This window comes from Pongo abelii, chromosome 5, assembly GCF_028885655.2.
Source record: "Pongo abelii isolate AG06213 chromosome 5, NHGRI_mPonAbe1-v2.0_pri, whole genome shotgun sequence".
Lineage (NCBI taxonomy): Eukaryota > Metazoa > Chordata > Mammalia > Primates > Hominidae > Pongo > Pongo abelii.
Genome location: NC_071990.2, coordinates 33945103 through 33960536, shown reverse-complemented (window position 1 = coordinate 33960536; position 15434 = coordinate 33945103). Strand labels below are relative to the sequence as shown.

The 15434-nt window shown below is 48.3% G+C and overlaps 1 protein-coding gene across 3 annotated transcripts; it reads left to right on the top strand.

Moving 5' to 3' along the window:
* Window positions 1-251: 251 nt before the first annotated feature.
* On the top strand, window positions 252-15262 carry LOC100433145 (ubiquinol-cytochrome c reductase complex assembly factor 2). 3 transcript variants are annotated; one of them, XM_002816766.5, is made up of 4 exons: window positions 252-468; window positions 10598-10672; window positions 11516-11585; window positions 14279-14457. In XM_002816766.5, the coding sequence occupies exons 1-4, from the start codon at window positions 331-333 to the stop codon at window positions 14374-14376; spliced, it is 381 nt and encodes a 126-aa protein (XP_002816812.1). In that variant the 5' UTR covers window positions 252-330; the 3' UTR covers window positions 14377-14457. The 3 variants fall into 3 exon arrangements, with proteins under 3 accessions (XP_002816812.1, XP_054413385.1, XP_024103830.1); XM_024248062.3 differs by having other exon boundaries at window positions 269-468; window positions 11408-11585; XM_054557410.1 differs by lacking the exon at window positions 11516-11585 and having other exon boundaries at window positions 257-468; window positions 14279-15262.
* The last annotated feature ends 172 nt before the right edge of the window (window positions 15263-15434 follow it).

Here is a 15434-nt window from a genome sequence, read left to right as displayed (position 1 = left end):
CAAAACAGCGGAGGCCTCGGAGGAGGATTTTTTAGTATCAAGCTTGTGCAGTCATTGAAAAAGAGAAGCAAAGCTCTCTCTGGGGTACTCCACGTCCGCCTTGCCCCTGGTAGCTGGGCCGGTTCCAGGAGGACAAAGAATGAATTAGCTCTGCTTGCAGAGAAAGGCGAGCAGCGCCCCTACCCGGAGAGCAGCGGGGCGCCCGCAAAGTCGCGCATGCCCACTCCGGCCTCCCGCCCCACTCCTAAGGCAGGCGGCGAGACTTAGTGCGCAAGCGCCATCCGTCGGCGCCGACTCCTCCCCCTAAGGCGGGAATACGCGGGGCCCAAAATGGCGGCTAGCCGGTACCGGCGTTTTCTTAAGCTCTGTGAGGAATGGCCAGTGGACGAGACCAAACGGGGCCGGGACTTGGGCGCTTACCTGCGACAGCGGGTAGCACAGGCCTTTCGGGAGGGAGAGAATACCCAGGTGACCGGCGGGGAGGCGGCTGGGACGAGGGGAGAAAAGGACGAGGCAGGGGCGGGACTAACGAGCGCGCTAGCAGGGGGATCTGCGCATGCGCGCGCCCTCTTTCCAGGCAGCACGTGAGTGCAGACCCCGTTTTCCCCCCAGGGAGCTACTGATAGCGACGCCGGTTGTATTCAGCGCTCTCCCCCGGCTGCACCTTGGAATTGCCGAAGAAGTTTTTTTAAAACTCCAGATGGGCCGGGTGCGGTGGTTCACACCTATAATCCCAGCACTCTGAGAGGCCGAGGCGGGAGGATCGTTTGAGCCCAGGAGGTCAGCCTGGGCAACATAGTGGGACTCCGTCTGTACAAATCAAAAAACAAACAGAAACTTAAAATGCAGAATTTCTAGGGGTGGGGTCTTGACCTCAGAGTTTTGAAAGCTCTCCAGGTGATTCAAGGTGCAGACAGAATTGAGACCCACACCACCAGTGGCAGCTGGTGACAGCCTCAGCTTTTTGCTCGCGTGTCACGGTACCATTACCTCATTATTTCGCAGTGTTGTGTATTGACTGAGCTAATCCCCAGTTAACTCTGCAGGTCCCCGCTAAGCGTTTGCGTTCTTCCTGAGCCCCTGTAAGCCTGTGCAGCAGGTTTGGGTCGTCAGCTCACGCAGCTCTGTGTGAGTAGTAGGCCTATGTTCTTGCTCTCCTCCAGGTTGGCGCTGCAGCTCTGGGATTCATTCATTCATATAGCTCGTATTTATTGAGCACCTGCCATACGCCTGGAACGGTGCTAGGGAAACAGCAGTGTTAAACAGGTGAAGTCCTGCCCGCATGAAGTTTTACATTGTAGTTCAGGACACAATAAGCAGGTAGGTGTACGTAAGACAGATAAGTATTGTGATCGATAGAAAATAGGGTAGCATGATAAAAGGGTAATGTTGTTAGTCGGGCCTTTCTGAGGAGATGACACATAGGTGAGACCTAAGGCAAGAGGATAAGCCAGCCATGTACACTTGGCGGGAAGGATATTCCAGACACTGCACATGTCCAGAGGCAGGAGGCAGATTGACATGTTTGAGGACAGAAAGAAAGCCAGAATGGCTGCAGGGTAGTAAGTAAGGTGGAATTTGCTAAGGTGAACGTCTGGAGCCAGGCATAGTAGGATATTATCTGCTCTGATTAGCTGTTAGACCTCATTGTAAGGCCAGTGAGAAGTCACTGGGCATGTTTAGTGAGGGGACTGATGTGCCCTAATTTACTTTTTAAAAGACTATTCTGGTTGTATTTGGTGAGTGGGCTATAGGGGGCAATAACAAAAAAAGAGGCTGGAGAGAAGCCGATTATGGTACTATAAGCGAGAGATGGTGGGGGGTTGGAAGAGGACGGCAGCACAGAAGATGGAAGTGGCTGGATTCGGGTTATGCGCAGGTTGAGTCAGCAGGACTTGCTGATATATGGGATGTGGGATAAAGGAAAAGAGAGGAACCAAAGATAGCACCTAGATATTTTTTGGCCTGGGCATCTAGGTCTAAGATGGTGCCATTTACTGAGGTAGGAATAGGTGAAGTGTAGGAAGAATATCTTGAGTTCGGTGTTAAGCAGGTTAAGCCTGAGATGTCAAGTACACTAATTTCCAAGTGGCAATGTCAAGTAGGCCGTGCTATATTTGAGCCTGGGGCTCGGGCAAGAGACCAGAAATGAAATGAGATAATGAGATGCATATACACACAGTCTGAAGAAATGACTTGTGAAACTTGGCCAAGACTTGTTACAGAAGGAACATGGTCTTTTTTTTTTTTTTTTTTTGCAGCTTAGCCCAAAACAGAGCCAAGCCAGCCCACCTAAAGGAGCAGGAGCACGCCCAGTGGCATCATTGTGACTGGACTGCTGATTGGCTGGCAGCCTGGGGAGTGTCTGGCCCAGGTTATACGATACCCAGGGCCTTCCCATCATTCATGGTGGTCTTCACTGGCCCAAAGTGTAAGGATCTTTAAAGCAAGAATCTTATCTAGTCCCAATTCTACAAACCCCGTGAACTTTCTAAAGCTGTACTCCCTGCATATTTTTAGTATGAGCTTCCTGAAAATAGAGATGATGCCATTTTTATCTTTCCCCCTCTCCCCTACCAGTGTCTAGCATAGTTCTTGGCCCATAAAAAACACTCAGTAAATGTCTGAATGGATAAGTAAATAATTGGTTGTGGCTTATGAGACAAAGATAATTTGAATATAGTTTCAGATGTAGCAGAACTAGATGAAGGGAAGTTGTGAAGAGTGAGAAAGGAATATTTGTGTGTCCTGAGTGGTGAGAATTGATTTGAGAGCTTACCATGTTTGGGAATTGCAGGATCTATGGAAGAAGGCCATAACCTGGCCCTCACCACCAAGGAGCTTACAGTTGGGCAGTCAGAGGCTCCATCCTTGGGGAGGTGAGAGAGCGTTACATTCACTTGCTTGGTTGTTAGTGTAAGAGGAGCCAGCAAAGGAGGAAAGAGTTTTCTCTTTTGGAATTGTCATTACCTAGGGCAGTCGTTCCTGATCAGTCAAAGGCCTACACAGATTTGAGTCCCAGCTGCAGATGCAAGTCATGGCTGTGTTAGTGATTCTGTAGCAGCTGATGAATGCATTCCTGTCAGAGTGACCAGTGCATCACGATGGCAGCAGGTGCATTACTCAGGACCACTGTTGCGGTGCCTCATCCTAATGTCACCTGAGAATGCACCTGGCCTTAGTAAATCTTTGTGGTAATTTTTGAAGGGCGCAATTCCTCGCTGGAATTGAAAACACTACTGTGAGTCACTCCTACTGACACCCCCAGATCATTTATAAAGACCTTGAGAAAGCAAGATGATTCTGGTAGGCTCTTCATTAAACTGGCAGCAGGAGGTGGGGATTAGATCCAGTTGACTGACTAGTATGGAGCTCCTCCTTGGTTATGCCGGTTGCCAGAAGACAGAACTAGAGGGGAAAGTAGCTCTGCTCATGCCGTCTTTCCATTCCCGTAGAGGAGAGAGGCAGTCAGTCCTCCTCTCAGCCTCTTGGCTTCCTTCGTCCTAATGATCACCCCGAAAGGTGCATAGCGCACCTTTGCCGGCGTGATCTCATTTAATCCTTAGTGCAGCTGAGTGGTAGCCATTACTGTTCCCATTTTACAGATGAGGAGACAGATCAGAAAAACAGGACGACGCACTGGGGGTTCTGTAGCCATAAGAGACAAGCCAAGTGAGAAACAGACCCAGCCCTCCTGGCCCTAGTGTGCATCGTCTCCTGGGTGCCTGGCCTTTCCTCAGCTGCTGTTGCAAGTTATTGTTAGAACAACCTCTTATTCCATGAACGTCAAACCACTTCCTTCCCCTGGTTGCCTGTTCAAACCTTTTTGGGCCATAGATAGTTTGGGCAGCAAATGGAACTCCCTGTGTTTACCCACCTATTCTTTGCCCCAGCCACTACCAGTCCAGTTGGGAAGAAAGATGGTCCTGGGTGGGACACCAGGCGGAGAAAAGCTGGGTTAACTAAAGGGCAAATCAATAATTCATACTCAAAACCAGAGTACAAAAACCACTGCCTCCATTTATTCCACCTCAAATTGCCCTCTGGGGAGTCTTGTGGTCCAGCCTAAACCCACCAAGTGGAGAGGTGGTGGTGGGAGCAGGAACACACATAACTCCTCTTACACCCCATATCCTACTGTGTAGTTTTAAAAAGTCAGTGTTTATGGGCTTTGCCAATTTTGAATAGAGTTTGTCTAAGAACACGTGTTTCCTACAGCACTGAGAGCTTAATAAAAGAATTGCAACGTGGGGGAAGGTGGCACAACAATGTAATTGTTGACTTGACAACAGAGAAAGTAGCAGATCTTTCTAATGAGTTCATTAGGTGCTTCCTAAAAGATCCGGGACTGCACACCAGCACCCACTTATGTAGCACAAGGTGCAACTCCAAGGGGTGTCCTAGAAGAGCTGCTGCTCTTTGCCCACCAGGGAGTTCTAACTGTATTATATCCAAGTTTAAGTATAATAATATTGGCCCAGTTTGAAAGAAGTTAAACTTTTTCTTGGGTTTCTAATAATGTAAATGGTATTTCCACCTTCTCAGAGGAGAATTCAAAGGTTTTTTTATGATTCTGTTTTCTCAGTCATCCATTTGAGGCCTGGTCCTTGGCATTCCTCAGTGTGGCAGGGAGCTAGCTCCCAAGCCACCTGGCATATGCTGGCCACGGTGAAGCCATCTCAACGTTGCTCACCCCCACTTGTGGGCCCCCTGAAGTCATGTTTTTGAAGAGTGTCCTAAGAACAGATTATCCTATTTTTAGTTATGTATTGAGCCTATCGAAAACCTGGAGTTGTAAGGAGAATCATCTCTAAGAGGGAATGCAAACATCTCCATCTTTTTTTCTCTCCCAATTCTGAATGGTGCCAGTGTGAGCTAGGGTAGTATTCACACCAAGGGGTGGCATTTATCTCTGCATATGTAGAGCTGCAGTGCTCCACCTGAAGGGATAAATTCTTGGCCACTTCTGGTGGGTCACTACTTTATTCAAAGATGTTTGGGGTCTGCCCGTTGCCTCCTGGACAGGTGGCAGGCAACTTTGTGAGACCTGCAGTGCCTCTGATCCTTGGTCCCAGCCTGTGTTTCCAACCTTGCCTCTCACCACCCCAACATGAGCCCCAGGCTCAGCAAGGGTGTCTTCTCATGGTCTCCCAAATTGGCCATGGTACAAGCGATTCTGATCCTTTGAGACTTAAGTGCGCTGTGGATCACTGCACCCCTACAACCCCAAAAAACCCAAACACAGAGTTTGTCAAGAATTTGGTGGCTTCCCAGGCTCTTGGAGCCCTCCCTGGGTTCCCCTTAAAAGCCCTGTCTGCCTAAAACACCCTTGTCCTATGCCTCTTCATGCCTCATCCTCCCAGTCATTTCTGGTTCCTGTGTCACTCATGTCCAGGTTGGCACTCCTCACTCTGTGCACTGTCGCTGCAGTGAAACTCAGCCCTTTCCTGCCACACCTCCCCATCAGCACAGCCTGGTGCCCAACTCCCACCTCGGGTCTCATGCAGCGGCCTGTGCTCCGCAGCTCTGACTCTCACTTGCACATTGCCCCGGGCAGGGTTGGTTTCTAATTCATGTGTATCTTGTCTCTGTAGTGTGCCTGCCAGCTTCTCCACAGCCGGCCTGGGTCTTCTTCTTTATGGCCCCTCACAGTCCCCTAGTGGAGCACTCTTTCTATAGTAGGTGCTCAAGAAATACATTTTCAACTCAATTGAAGGGAATAGGCTCCCATAACAGAATGAACTCATTTCAGAAGTTCATTACCAAGTTTTAAAAACCTTTTTTTATAGATCCTCCTGGACCGAATCCAGCTCTACCTTAATTAGCAAAGCAATTTGCAACACCCTTTCCCAAAAGTGCTTATGCGTCCCTTTGTGTGACTAGAATAGGGGCCGCTGCACCAATTGCTGTCACCACCCAAAATTCAATTTGGAAAATCGAAATCAGTGCCTGCAGCACTGATGTAGATTTGTATGTATAAAAGTTTAATATGGTAAAGAGAAATTTACTGACGACTGAACAGGGGAAATGCAAAAGGAGCAAAAATAGAGCTATAAAGGACGCTCGTCAGATGAACATCTATTTTATTCACATTTGGGGAGCAGTGCTGAATTTTTCATAATGTCCCCACTGCTGCCTTTTTCAAACCCAGCACTGCTATTAGTCCTAAAATGTCCATGATCTCATTAGGTGTGAATGCAAAATCAGGTAATTTAAAGCTTGTATTAAGAATATTTCTAAAAATGCCAGTCCATTTCATCAGAAAAACTGCATTTCAGAACTCAGGAATGTTAGTGCTGGAGTCTGTGAATAAAGTGTAAGCTATAGGAATGTGGTGAGGCTTCTGGAATTCGACAGATGTCTCCACTGACATCCTTTTAAGTAGTAAGCATGACTTTTTTAATTGCTGAGCTTGAGTTATCTGTGGCTAGGAACCCAGCATTGACCAAGGCTTCATCACTCCTCAGGCAGTAAGAACTTGGCTAGAAATGGGCATGTCTCAAACTCCTGTCACCTCCACTGAGCTGCTTTTAGAGCCTCAGTTAGATACCTTCTGACCTGAGACGGGAAACTGGATGGCAAGTCTGTTTTTAGGACTCAGGTGTTTGGTTTTCTTTCTCAGATTACAACTGAGTCCAGGAATTCTGGGAACTCTCTAGGAGACTGACTCTTTCACACAGAGGAAGCTTCAGAAGTGAGAGTGGTCGGGCACAGTGGCTCAAGCCTGTAATCCCAGCACTTTGGGAGGCCGAGGTGAGCGGATCACAAGGTCAGGAGATCGAGACCATCCTGGCTAACATGGTGAAACCCCGTCTCTACTAAAAATACAAAAAATTAGCCAGGCATGGTAGCGGGCGCCTGTAGTCCCAGCTACTTGGGAGGCTGAGGCAGGAGAATGGCATGAACCCGGGAGGCGGAGCTTGCAGTGAGCCGAGATTGTGCCACTGCACTCCAGCCTGGGTGACAGAGCGAGACTCTGTCTAAAAAAAAAAAAAAAAGTGAGAGTACCTGAGGGTCACTTTGCTTTTTGCACTTAGACTTTGTGCACTTTACTCTTACAGGAGCAGCACTCTGCAAGGGTGACCCACCCCCTGTGCCCCTCCTGTCTGTCCTGCTGCTCATCAGGGATGGGACTAGGTGGCAAGGAAGGACAGCACCTTATACCACACCTGCTTGAGGGTGTGATATAAGGTTGCTGAGCAGCCTACTGGTGACTTCTTACTGCTAGAGAAGTTGGAGCAGGAAGGGAACTTGAGTTCACAAGGTGTTTGAGGGTGCGGATCTGGTCGGAATGCAGGTTTATCAAGAAGCAGTGTTAGGAGCCCAGGAGAGAGGCAGAGGCTATGGGAGGAAGGCAAATCAGCGTGTGGACTCCTTTCCTAAGAGCTTGGTTGGGAAGGTGGTGGGGATGGTGGCAGGACGGGAAGGTCCAGGTAAGCAGCCATCAGGTGAAGACCGGGTACAGCAAACAGCTGCTCCCTTGGCAGACCACGGAGTGCTCAGTGACCGCTGAGAGCCACCGGGGTCAGTCAGGAGTGAAGCCTCAGCAGTTTCTCATCCTTCCTCACTTCCGTTTCCAGCGCCACCCTCGGCAGTGCATACCAGCCGTGCTGATCCACTGATAACATGCTGACCCATTCCCTGCGCACGGGCTCCACCTGGTCCTGTGCCTGGAGCACCCCACTCCCTTGCTGGGACATGCGCCCATCCTCAGCCGCTCATTCTCCAGCACTTCCTGCCTGGCCCCGCAGGCCCATAGCACCTCGTACATGCCCCTTCATTCCACTCCCACCAGGGTGGTTCTGAACTGTTCTGTCCTTTCCCCTCTTACTTTATGAGACAGGGGCCTGTGTTTACTACAACTCTTTACTACTAATAACTGTGAGAAAAACGAATCACTCACATTTAGCGGTGTTCCAGGCCCGGAATTCAGAGCAGCCCAAGCATTACCTCATTTATCCTCATACCACCCTGGGAAGTAGGGGCTATTATTATATTTTCTTTTAAAAGAAAGGTTAAGGTGGCCAGTATGCTTCAAAAATGTTCAGTGCATGAAAGACAAAGGCCGAGGAACTGTCCCGGATTAAAGGAGACTAAAAGATACATGATTGTTAAATGCAGCAGAACATCCTGTTTTTCCATAGATTATTATTGAGACAATTGACAGAATTGGAATATGGACTGTGCATTAGATAATAGTGTTGTATCGATGTTAAGTGGCCTGAATTTGATCATTGACCTGTGGTTATATAAGAGAATGTTCTTGTTCTTAGGAAATGCACACTGAAATATTATGGGGTGAAGGGGCATTATGCTCCTAATTTCAAGTGGATCAGAAGAAAGATATGTATGTACAGATACAGAGAAAGATAAACTGTGGCAACTTTTTTTTTTTTTAAGTGTGTTTCACGGGGGAAGAGTGAATGGTTTGCCTGACATCACATAGCTGATAAGGGATGGTGCCCGGATTCAACCCAGGCAGTTTAACTCCACTGCTCCCTACAGCCTTGGAGATACTTATTCACCCAAGCGTCCCCTGCTCATAGATGGGTCAAGCATGCTATAGGGTCTCGATGAATTTCTGTGAAATTTATAAGTGAGCGCACTTTGGGAGGCCGAGGCGGGCAAATCACAAGGTCAGGAGTTCCAGACCAGCCTGGCCAACATGGTGAAAGCCTGTCTCTGCTAAAAATACACAAAATTAGCTGGGCGTAGTGGTGGGTACCTGTAATCCCAGCTCCTTGGGAGGCTGAGGCAGGAGAATCACTTGAACCCGTGAGGGGAGGTTGCAGTGAGCCGAGATCGCGCCACTGCACTCTAGCATTAGCTCTTGGCTGTGCGTGCCCTGCTGAAGAAATGTTCTAGATGTGTTCATCCAGATGTGTGCAGAATTCCATTCTAATGGGACTTTCCCCAGAAGAGCTGTCCAGCAGCAGGGAGACACCAGCCTCATACTTTTCCATTCATTCTGTCCACTCAGATAATGACTTTGATTATTATTCGGCAAACACTGGCCACCTCCTCAGGCCATAATCCTTCCTCTTCTGATGTATCTAGCTGTACAGTCTCATGATGAGTAGCCTGAATCCAGGAATGGGTCAGGTAGAACTAAATGATGGATTGTCTTTTTTGTTTGCTGTAAAGTAGGGACCTCATTTGACATGCACAGAGAGGCAGCAGTGGAGCTGCCTATTAAACTGCTTTACTACTGATTTATTTATGCTCTGCCTTCTCCAAGGAAGGATTTAAGTTAGGAAAAAATCCATCATTTGAATTCTGGGGGAAAAAAATGTAAAAGAGAAAGTTTTGTTCTGGGGAGCTTTTCAAAATTCTTGGCAGAAAAATGTAAAGAACTATACATAAGTAATAGCAAGGACAGAGTAAAGGGAAAGTTAGAAGCAGTGCAAGGGAAAAGACCACGCCTCCTCTGTACGCTACCTGTCTTCCTGAGAATGTCCAGCAGGGGCACCGCTGTCTCTGGCACCAGAGAATTGACTTTTATCACCTTTTCTATGGCAAGGCCTCAGTGTTCTGGGCCATCTCCTTTCTAGCAGGACCTAACTGTGGTCCCATCTTGGTTCTCCTCAGTTTACCCATTTTATCTTAAATGTTGCCTTCTTCATGTTTCTTTCCTTCTTGTAGAGTTTCAGCAGCTCCCCACTTATCACAGATGAGAACTCAGATGATTTTGGTTTTTTTTGCCTTTGCTAAAAGAATCTGTTGGTCTGAGGCCGGGCATGGTGACTCACGCCTGTAACCCCAGCACTCTGGGAGGCTGAGGCAGGTGGATCACTTGAGGTCAGGAGTTCGAAACCAGCCTGGCCAGCATGGTGAAACCCTGTCTCTACTAAAAAATACAAAAATTAGCTGGGTGTGGTGGCACATTCCTTTAATCCCAGCTACTCGGGAGGCCGAAGCTGGAGAATTGCTTGAACCCAGGAGGCGGAGGTTGCAGTGAGCCAAGATTGCACCACTGCACTCCAGCCTGGGCAATAGAGTGAGACTCCGTCTCAAAAAAAGAAAAGCATCCTACTGGTCTGGCCTGAAGCATCCCACAGGATTCCTGCCTCCTTTTCCTTGCTGACGGCATCTCCTCTCCCAGGAAGGCCCGCCCTTCTCCCTTCTGCTTGCTGACCCCTGTGCTTCCTTCAGAACCTAGCATCGTCTCACTTGCATCATGCACTGACCACTTGAGCACGTGGGGACTCCCCCACTGAGTCCCTGTAGCGCACTCTGCCCAGCACCCCCTTTGTTAGGCATGCCTTTCCAACCTTACCTTTCTATTGTGGCATCTCCCACTGCAGCTGGTGTCGTGGCTCACAAGTCACAGATGCTCAGCAAACGCTTGTTTGCTGATTAATTGATCTGATTTTTCTGCAGGTTGGGGAGTTGATGAGGCAGAGCTATGCCTCCAAAAAGTAGTTTCTAATAGCAGAGCTGTAGTCCAGGTTTGCTTCCCGCAGAGTGGAGAAGCCAGTGCTAGCTGCAGGCCTGCTTCATGTGAATGCTTTATTAAGTATGGTCTTTCTTCAAGGTACAGACACTGTGGGAGGCAGGACTCCTTTGCTTACCTCCTTTGGGGTTCTTTGCTTTTCAGGTTGCAGAGCCTGAGGCCTGTGATCAGATGTACGAGAGCTTAGCGCGACTCCATTCAAACTACTACAAACACAAGGTGAGTGGGCCACAGTCTTTTATATCCCCAGCTTTCTGACGGGACAACTAATAAGAATGAGTGAAAATCTGATTATGTATTGTTTTGTAAAGACTTGGTTTTGCTGCGTTCAAATGAAACCAGTAATTTCAACCAAGCCAACAGAGGTGCCTGATAGAGGCTTTTAGGCCACCTAAATAAAAGCTATTTAAAATTGTGAATATAGGGAATAGGGAAGAAACAAAGAACACCAATTATGAATAGAAGCCATGTATTTGATATGCCAGTGTGTGCTCCTGGGGGTGTCTGACAGCCATTGCATTTATACCTATTTTCCCATCCACTCTGATGGAACTGACACCTCCCCACACTCTGGTGATAAAGATGGGATGACTGGGAAAGTGCCCTCCTTTTCCTGAGCTGGGCCCAACATGATTACTGTCAAATTCCATTTAGAGTGGTTTTTCCCATGCTTGAAAAATATGCTCAGTAACTCCACAAACATATGTGGCCATATGCCTATGTGGAAAATTGATTTTTTCTAAATCCTCCCTACTAACATGTGATCCATGAGCAGCAGCATGGGCATCACCTGGGAGCTGGTTAGAAATGCAGAATCGGGGGCCCCACCCATACCTGCATTTTCCAGGGAGGACTCATGGGTACGTTATAGTTGGAGCTGCCTCCTGGAGACTATACTGGTTCTTGCGAGGCCAAGTCTTGACCTCAAGGTGGCACTGCTCTTCTCCTTGCTAGGCCTCCTGGCCTCTGGTTGCCCAGGGCCCAGATGAAATGCAGTTAGAGGGCAGGGCTTGTGTGCTGATCTCTCCCCTCCCTTCACTTCCTCTCTGCCCCGGTGACCAGTACCCTCGCCCCAGAGACACCAGCTTCAGTGGCCTGTCGTTGGAAGAGTACAAGCTGATCCTGTCCACAGGTAATGAAAGCACAAGCTGCCTTTTCTCATGGGTTTGCAAATGATTCTGAGTTTGAGTGGCCAAGGGGAATTGTCTAAGAAGACAGCTTTGCTTGATGGAAAGTCTTGTAGAACAGCCCAGAGGAAATTCTGAAGCCACAGGGCTCATGCATTTTGACCATATACTGTGGAGAAGGTCAAAGGCGTTATTTAAAAAAGAAAATCTATCTTTAGTGCTTTTAAATTCAAGGCTGGGCAGCAGGGAACAGGGGAATACATATTTGCCAAATGGAAGTAGTTGAAATCAGGATGGAAGGAAAATAATTTTATTTTTATGGTCTTAAGAGGGCTTTATAAACAATGAAGGTTTTAATTAAAACAAAAAGCCATTCAATAAACGTGTTTGGGGATATCCGCCTAAGAGTTATGTGACCCAGGGGACGTGGTCTGTGGGTTAGATATGAGTTTAACTAGGTATGTTTTAGAGTCATTGATAGACTCTGATTATCAAGAAAGGAAACATCCTGCCAAGCCCGTCCTTTCCTTACTTCCCTATCTCCATTGTCCATAAGGAGGGGGGCCGGAGAACCAGGGATGAAGTAGGCAGGTACTGGAAAATTACTATTTTTGTTGCGAAGTATATTATATACAAAAATAGGCTAACCTTTTCTGGGAGGGCATGGCCTTGACACATTTCCTTCTGGTATTCTAGAAATGTGTCTTTCCTCTTCTTCTGGCAGCCTTCAGCAACTTAGTTTTGAGGATTTGGGCTTCTAGAAAACTCTCTTCTGAGATTAAAACCTGGTGGTGTCACCTGCTATTACATGTCAACTCTAACCCTATTTTTATTCCAGTACTCTCTGGGAAACTGTGGTGAAGATATTTTGGCCAGGCAGAATCACTTTATTGGCAATTTTTTTCAATGTGTAAATTTACTCCTATATCCCTGGGTCCGTGTAATTAGCAGCATTGATGCCCATTATTGTGAGGGCCCTGGACAGTTTGAGCAAAGTTTGAACTTGAAGTGAGGGTGGAAGTAAGTTCCAGAGGCCCTGCCTCTGGCCTCTGTTTTGTTCACCTCAGGGCAGCTTCTGCAAGTGGAAAACAGGCAGCAATGAAGGCTGGGAGATAGTCCCGCCATTGGTCTGCGCTGCAGCTTGTTCTGGCTGCGAGTTTAGTTCCAGGAAATTTGCTGAGAATTTGTTTTCACAGGAAGCCTCATATTTTTGTTGCAAATTGTGTGGCGTAAGCTTACCAAATGTTTCCTCTGACAGGACAAGAAAAGACCTACAGCACCTTGTAGTGAGAGGCTTTGAGGGCCTGGCGAGTCTGAAATGTGCTGTGTTCTGGGTCATGTGTGTGATCCACCCTGGGATTGGGATCATGGAAAGCGCCTAAGGGAGGCCTCAATGTCCATCTGGACACTGGAAGCATGGACTTCTGGAAAAGCTCCAGAGCAGGGGCTTTTTTCTGTTACCTTTTTTGGTCAGAAAAGATACTCTTTTTTTCTCCAGTAGTTTTGTTAACATGAAAATTTAAGCCAGTAAAGCAAAACAATATTATAAGAATATCTAAAATTTAACATGCACGTAAAACTATATTTCATGGAACATTAGCTCTAGAGACTTTAGACAAATGATTCCATACTGGGGGGATGGTTTTGCCCCCCAGGGGATGTGTGGCAATGTCTGGAGACATTTTTAGTTGTCACAACTGGTGGTGGGGGCAGCGGTGCTACTGGCATTAGTGGGTAGAGGCCAGGATGCTTCGAAACAGCCTTCAGTGATGCACAGGCCAGCCCACGACGAAAAATTATCTGGCCCAAAGTGTTGGTAGTGCCAAGGCCAAGAAACCCTGCTTTGGTTCCTGGGTGTGGGGACATGTATTTTCTTAAACAAGAGCCCCTCCCGCCTGCATTGTGGTGGTGATGGCTGCCTTTTCATTGAGTGCAGGCTGTGTGCCAAGCGAGTTACTTCCATGATTTTCTTTAATCCTTACAACTTTTGAGGTACGTGTGTTTTTTTTTCTTACTTTTTCACCTCTCCCCAAGTTGTCTGCAGATGTGTGTTTTTATCTTCATTTCACAGATGAGGAACCCGAAGTGTAGAGGGTTAAGTAATTTGCTTGAGGGGACCCAGAGTGGGAGATGATGGGCTGGGATTCAGGCCCAAGTCCATCCCCCTCCCAGTGCCTGCTCAACTCCACAGCATGTGCTGGGTCCACACACAAGGATCCAAATCCCTGCTCCACTTCCCAGCTGTGCAACCTGAGCAAGTTACTTCACTGCTTCCTGCCTCAGATTCCACACCTGAAAATTGGGGACAGGAAGGGCTGTGTGGAGCAGGCCAAATTTTGCGATGAAGCATCTGGGTCTGTGGGTTGCACAGCGGACAGCGCAGGGCCATTTCTTTGCCCTCATACGGAGCAGGGCAACGAGCAGCACACCCCGCTTTGATGCCGAGGGTGAGGAGAGGGTAGGAGAGCACTGAGAGCATGCTGGGCACAGAGCCTGGCACACAGTGCTCAGTCACCGCAAGTGGTCACTTCTGTTACCCTGTTTGATCTGCTCTTCAGAAGCTGGGTCTACACCTTTTTCAGGAACACACTGTGTGAAAAGTAAGGCATGCTTGTGTCGGGAAAGCCCAATGGGTCCAATCTATGTCATCAAGTTTTAGACTTCAGTCCCTCTCTCTTTTTGTCTTCCCCTTTTGCAGACACCTTGGAAGACATTAAGGAAATGGATAAAAGCACGTGGAAGAAACTGCAGGAGAAGTTTGCCCCCAAGGGTCCTGAGGAGGATCATAAGGCCTGAGCTCAGGCCTTACCTCGTGCAATACCTAGGTGTGGAGTCTTGTACATTGCCATCAATAAAACTGTCCCAGTTTCCCCCTGACCTTACGGTTTGGGAATCTCCTCTAGCTTTCCCAGAAAGGAAGCCCTTGCTGCTCTAAAGAAAGTTTCAGCCTGAGAAGGGATGGTGATTGAGCCATCTGCTGTGACTGCTGCTTAGGGTAGGGAAATCTCCTGGGGAGAGGAAATGCAGGTTTCCCTCTGGATCTGATGAGGGTAATGGGGCCTCGGCACAAGGTGCTTCCTGCATTGCCACGGGAGCCCCCGCCCCTCCGGCAGGGGTCTGGTGTCTCCTGGCAAGATACTCAGGCTCCCTTTTGTTGTAGGAGCTCCTGGGAGGAAGCCAAAAATAGCAGTAAATACTGAAAAGGGCATCCTGTTGCAAACAGAAAGCAGCAGAGAGGTGTGAGGCCCAAGAGAGGCAAAAAGCCTGCTTGGCCCTCATCCCCACTGACTCAGAGAAGGACGGACCTTAGGCCTCTGTCCCTGACCTTGCAAAAACCCACATTGCCCAGTTGGCTTAAGGGACAGGGAAGCTATAGACAGGCCTTGGCCAGGCAGGGCCTCAGCTGCAGTTGGCTTCAGCACTGTGGGCAGGTTCTGTAGGTGGCCACAAGTCAGAGGCCCTGCTGGCTGAGGACACACACAGGGTCACCTCGTTATTCCATGGAACCTTGGCTCTTACTGATGTTGAGCATCCTTCTGTCTGGAACCGTGAGGGACAGGGCTGGGCCCACAGCGCCCCTGGTGGGTACAAAGTGGAAGTGGGTTCTTAACCTCGTCTGTGTCTAGACTCCTCAGGATGTTCTGAAATGCATAAAATAAAATCGACAGGACTGCCGTAGAAACCAGTTATGCTGAAATGCACTTCTGGGTAGGGAAATCTCAGGAGAGGACCCCTGAGACAGGATGTCACTCAGCACATCTCCTGCGAGCCTGAGGAGAGGCCAGGCCAGCAGGAAGGGGCTCTTGTTCCTGTCTTCTGCCAGTGTGTCCTGTTAATCCCCACAGCCCTAGGAG

Coding starts and splice junctions, on each gene's coding strand:
- LOC100433145 (XM_024248062.3), top strand. CDS start 331: ATGGCGGCTAGCCGGTACCGGCGTTTTCTTAAGCTCTGTGAGGAATGG. Junction 10,673..11,407: donor CAAACTACTACAAACACAAG/GTGAGTGGGCCA, acceptor TCTCCTTGCTAG/GCCTCCTGGCCTCTGGTTGC. Junction 11,586..14,278: donor CAAGCTGATCCTGTCCACAG/GTAATGAAAGCA, acceptor CCCCTTTTGCAG/ACACCTTGGAAGACATTAAG.